This window comes from Galeopterus variegatus, unplaced genomic scaffold (genome assembly GCF_000696425.1).
Source record: "Galeopterus variegatus unplaced genomic scaffold, G_variegatus-3.0.2 Scaffold2748, whole genome shotgun sequence".
Classification (NCBI taxonomy): Eukaryota; Metazoa; Chordata; class Mammalia; order Dermoptera; family Cynocephalidae; genus Galeopterus; species Galeopterus variegatus.
The window spans coordinates 224861-230094 of NW_007728859.1; the positions used below are offsets into that span (position 1 = coordinate 224861).

General features: G+C 44.6%; 1 protein-coding gene across 1 annotated transcript in view; it reads left to right on the forward strand.

Annotated features, from left to right (window-relative positions):
• Nucleotides 1-5234, forward strand: part of EIF3A (eukaryotic translation initiation factor 3, subunit A) — a 33888-nt gene that overhangs the window by 26492 nt on the left and 2162 nt on the right. The window contains exons 15-16 of the mRNA XM_008582874.1: nt 1072-1890; nt 4608-4809. Of these exons, the coding sequence (XP_008581096.1) occupies nt 1072-1890; nt 4608-4809 (1021 nt within the window). The remainder of the gene's footprint in view (nt 1-1071; nt 1891-4607; nt 4810-5234) is intronic.

Sequence of the window (5234 nt, forward strand, 5' to 3'; positions counted from 1 at the left end):
CCAGCATTCTTGGGCCGGCCCGTGGCTCACTCGGGAGAGTGGGGGGCTGATAACACCAAGGCCCCGGGTTCGGATCCCATATAGGGATGGCCGGTTCGCTCACTGGCTGAGCGTGGTGCTGACAACACCAAGTCAAGGGTTAAGATCCCCTTACCGGTCATCTTTTGAAAAAAAAAAAAAAAAAGCCAGCATTCTTGGGCCGGCCCGTGGCTCACTCGGGAAAGTGCGGTGCTGATAACACCAAGGCCCCGGGTTCGGATCCCATATAGGGATGGCCGGTTCGCTCACTGGCTGAGCGTGGTGCTGACAACACCAAGTCAAGGGTTAAGATCCCCTTACCGGTCATCTTTAAAAAAAAAAAAAAAAAAAAGTTCATATAGGGCATTGGGGCCACTGCCTTATACATTGTTCTTGGGAACACCTTGGGAGAACCACAAGGTGGTTGTAACGTTCTGTACTCCCACCAACAATGCACACTCATCCCTCAGTATTCACAGGGAATTGGTTCCAGGACCCTCCACAGAAACGAAAATCCACAGATGCTCAAGCCCCTGATATAAAGTGGTGTAGTATTTGCATACAACCTGTGCACATCCTCCTGTATGCTTTGAATCATCTCCAGGTTACTTATTTTTTTGTTTGTTTGTTTGTTTTAAAGATGACCGGTAAGGGGATCTTAACCCTTGACTTGGTGTTGTCAGCACCACGCTCAGCCAGTGAGCGAACCGGCCATCCCTATATGGGATCCGAACCCGGGGCCTTGGTGTTATCAGCACCACACTCTCCCGAGTGAGCCACGGGCCGGCCCAAGAATGCTGGCTTTGATTCCTGTATAGAAATTATGTTTAGAAAGCTCATTGTAAATATTTAGAAATTGCCAAGGTGCTCCTGGTAAAGTGCAGATACACTTTTTTTTAGGGAGTTGTCTACTTGTTGGTCTGTTTGTTGATGTGAGATACTGGATTTTGTGTTCTTTTTTTATTAGGAGAACACTTTTTGAGGAACAGGATTAATGAATTTAGACTGAAGTGATTTTTGAAAGTGAGTGAAACAAAAAATAATGCCCCAAAGGATCATATGCTTTCTTAAAAATGTGTGACTTGTTGCTCTTTAGAGAATGGAGACGTGGAGAAGGGCGGGATGAGGAGAGGCCTCATAGAAGAGATGAAGATCGACCAAGGCGTGTAGGGGATGATGAAGAGCGGGAATCTTCTCTTAGACCAGATGATGATCGGATTCCGCGGCGTGGCATGGATGATGATAGAGGGCCTAGACGCGGTCCTGATGAAGATCGGTTCTCTCGCCGCCCGGCAGATGATGACCGGCCATCCTGGCGTAATGCAGATGACGACAGGCCTCCTAGACGAATTGCTGATGATGACAGGCCTCCTAGACGAATTGCTGATGAAGACAGGGGAAGCTGGCGTCATGCGGATGATGACAGACCACCTAGACGACTGGATGAGGACAGAGGAAGCTGGCGAACAGCCGATGAGGACAGAGGACCAAGACGTGGGATAGATGAGGACCGGGGGCTGAGGCGAGGAGCTGCTGATGAAGAGCGGTCATCCTGGCGTAATGCTGATGACGACCGGGGTCCCAGACGGAGCATGGATGATGACCGAGGTCCCAGACGGAGCATGGATGATGACCGGGGTCCCAGACGGAGCATGGATGATGACCGGGGTCCCAGGCGTGGGTTGGATGATGATCGAGGACCTTGGAGGAATGCTGATGATGATAGAGTTTCCAGGCGCAGTGCAGATGATGACAGAGGGCCTTGGAGAAACATGGATGATGATCGTATTGCAAGACGTGGTGATGATGATCGGATTCCCAGACGGGGTGATGACTCTAGACCTGGTCCCTGGAGACCATTTGTCAAGCCAGGTAAAATTCTGGCATTCAGAAAACTAGAACAGATGCTTTTTAGAATCTGCTTGATATGTTTACATGTAGGAAGTGAAATTTTAATGGATAAGTGACAGTTGGGCTATATTATCATTTTCTAGGTAAACTGGTGTTTTTTCTTTCCTTGAATAACTAAGCAGTGACTTTTTTTTTTTCCTTTTTGTCTTTTTTTGTGACCGGCAACGGATCGCAACCCTCGGTGTTGCTCCCGCACCTCGCTCAGCCAGTGAGCAGCCGGTCTGTATGTGGGATCCGAACCCTCGGCGGGAGCGCTGCCACGCTTCCCAAGCGGCGCACTGTAGCAGTGCGCCACCGGGCCGGCCCCTAAGCAGTGACTTTTATATCAAAAGTTTGTCCTTGATAGCCTGTACTTCAAAAAAATTAAATAACCTCACCCCCTGTTCTTTAGTAGTTCTGCCTGTTCATGGCTTCTTTAAAGGCCCTTCTTTCTATGCCCATTCCTTAAGATTTACTGTGTTCCTTAGGCTTCGTCTTGGACCAACCTCTTTTTAAAAATAATTAAAACTAAAATGTACTTTTGTTAAATATTTGTCCACATTTCTGCCAAGCATGGGATTATGCATGGAAGGGCTTATTTTCTTAAATTTCTTAGTCCTCGGCCTGCTCATCTTCTCCAGGTCATTTCTGCATACTGCATGCAGGTGTCAGCTGCATATTGCACACAGCACATCTTCACCTGGAAGTCTCACTGACAATTCAAACTCATCCTGTCCAAAACTGGATTCTCCACCACTACCCCGCACCCCACCTGCTTCTCTTCAGGGACGCCACTGTCCATCTCACTGGATAAATTAGAAATCTGGGAGTTCTCCTTTACCGTGGTCTCTATCTCATCCTTTATGTTAAATCTTTCATCTAGTTCAGTTCTGCCTTTTCGATGTTCCTTGAATCTGCCTGCTTCTCTATTCCCCTTGCTTGTACTTGGGTCTGGGTCACCATCATTGCTCTCGCACTCCCAGTTCTATGGTTTTTGTAACAACCAGAGCAACCTGTTCTAAGTGAAGATCTAAGTGAGCAGCTTCCTTGCCTTTCTTTACCCATAGCAGTTTCTGTTGCATGCTTCTGTCTCTTCTGGTCTTACCTCATTCCGCTGTTCAGCTGTGTGGCCTTGGGCAAGCCATTTAACTTTTCTGTGCCTCATGTAAAGTGGGGTTAACAGTACAGTAGATTCCTATTACTTCATGGTAGTTACATTTTATAAAATTGCCATGAATACCGAACCATTGCTGTTTGAGGAAATACAAGGTTAGGGTCCTGCAAGCCTCTGATTACATTCTTTGTCAACCCGTCAGTACACAGTCATGTTTTATGTGTTTCTGTTTAAAGATGCCTTAATTAATACACATCATTGATTCATTAACATTGAACTCATGTAGAAAGTGAATATATGAGCTAACAGTACTGTAACTCATGCCTGAACAAAGCTTATCTAAAATGCGTATTTTCTCTTTAAGTCATCTCATAGCTTTCTTGTGCTTGGGGATAATAGACAGCATTTTAGCACTATGCTTGGGAGCCATTTTAAATGGTGAAATCACCAGCAAAAATCACAGAGATGTGGAAAGTGAAAAATGCAGCACTAAATAGATCCCACAAAGGACACTGGTTTTATAGCATAAGAGCTGAAACAAGAATGCAGAGTGCTGTTGACCTTGGCTGGCAGCATGTGTGCTGGGCGACTCAGATTTTTTGCTGCTCTTCACATGTCTGCTAGTGACTGTAATAGTGCCATGAGTATTTTAACTGGGGCGTTAACAAATAAATTTTAGCAAGTAGGCAAATTCACAAATACAGGATTCATGAATAATGAGGATTGATTGTACATACCTCAGCTTTGGATGGGACTGAAGGAGTGAATATAGGCAAAGGGTTTTTTAAAATAGATAATGCTTTGGTACATGATGATATCAGTGTTAGTGACAATAATTATTAGCTTTATGGCTGTAATACACTTTCATTAAAATCTCTCCTTCCTTTGGCCTTTTTGTGTCCTCACAGACATTCCATGGCTAAATGTGAGATATTGGGCAGGATCAAAGGGTTTATCCTTGTTTAATGACTAGAATGGTGGGTGGTAAATGGTGGAACACAGAAATATGAAAGAAAAGAGTCTTCTTTGGCTATGAAGGCTTTGAAAATGTTGCAGGGTTTAAATGAACTCATAATTTGGGTTCTATATGAGAAAACTTCAAATTTTCTGCTTAAATGAGCAGTCTGTTTATTGTCAGAACAGATTTTATACCTGAAACTCTCCATACAACAGGGAGAATTACAAGTTTATCTGTGATGGTTTTATTTCATGAAACACTCAGCCTAGACTATTTAAGATTCCTATAGATATGTAAGTTAGAAAAGCTGTTAATGGATAGGTAGGTAGTCTTTGCAGTGACATACACAGCTTTAGTGCTTTTTTTTTTTGGAAATGAAGTTGGAGTGTCTTAAATTAGCATTTAGAATGGTAATGAATTAATACCATAAAGATTTCTATTCATGGTTGCCAGTCTGTTTCTTAAGGGAAATATTTTGCTTCTCTAAAAAAATAGGTGGATGGGAAATGAAGTTGGAGTGTCTTAAATTAGCATTTAGAATGGTAATGAATTAATACCATAAAGATTTCGAATCATGGTTGCCAGTCTGTTTCTTAAGGGAAATATTTTGCTTCTCTAAAAAAATAGGTGGATGGAGAGAAAAAGAAAAAGCCAGAGAAGAGAGTTGGGGTCCACCTCGAGAATTGAGACCATCAGAAGAACGTGAATGGGACAGAGAAAAAGAAAGAGATAGAGACAATCAAGATCGTGAGGAGAATGACAAGGACCCTGAGAGAGAAAGGGACAGAGAGAGAGATGGGGATCGAGAGGATCGCTTCAGAAGACCTAGGTTTGATAATCTAATTAAACTATTTGTGAAGTTACAGTTAGGATTCTTTTACTCTTCTTCTTTTTTTTTTTTTTTTCCTTTTTGTCTTTTTCCGTGTCCGGCAACGGATCGCAACCCTCAGTGTCGCCCCCGTACCGGACCGGGACCAGCAATGGGATCGCAACCCTCGGTGTCGCTCCCGCACCTCGCTCAGCCAGTGAGCGGGAACCGGTCTGTATGTGGGATCCGAACCCTCGGCAGGAGCGTCGCCGCCCTTCCCAAGCGGCGCACTACAGCAGTGCGCCACCGGGCCGGCTCTTTTACTCTTCTTCTTTTTTTTTTTTTTTTCCTTTTTGTCTTTTTCCGTGTCCGGCAACGGATCGCAACCCTCAGTGTCGCCCCCGTACCGGACCGGGACCAGCAATGGGATCGCAACCCCCGGTGTC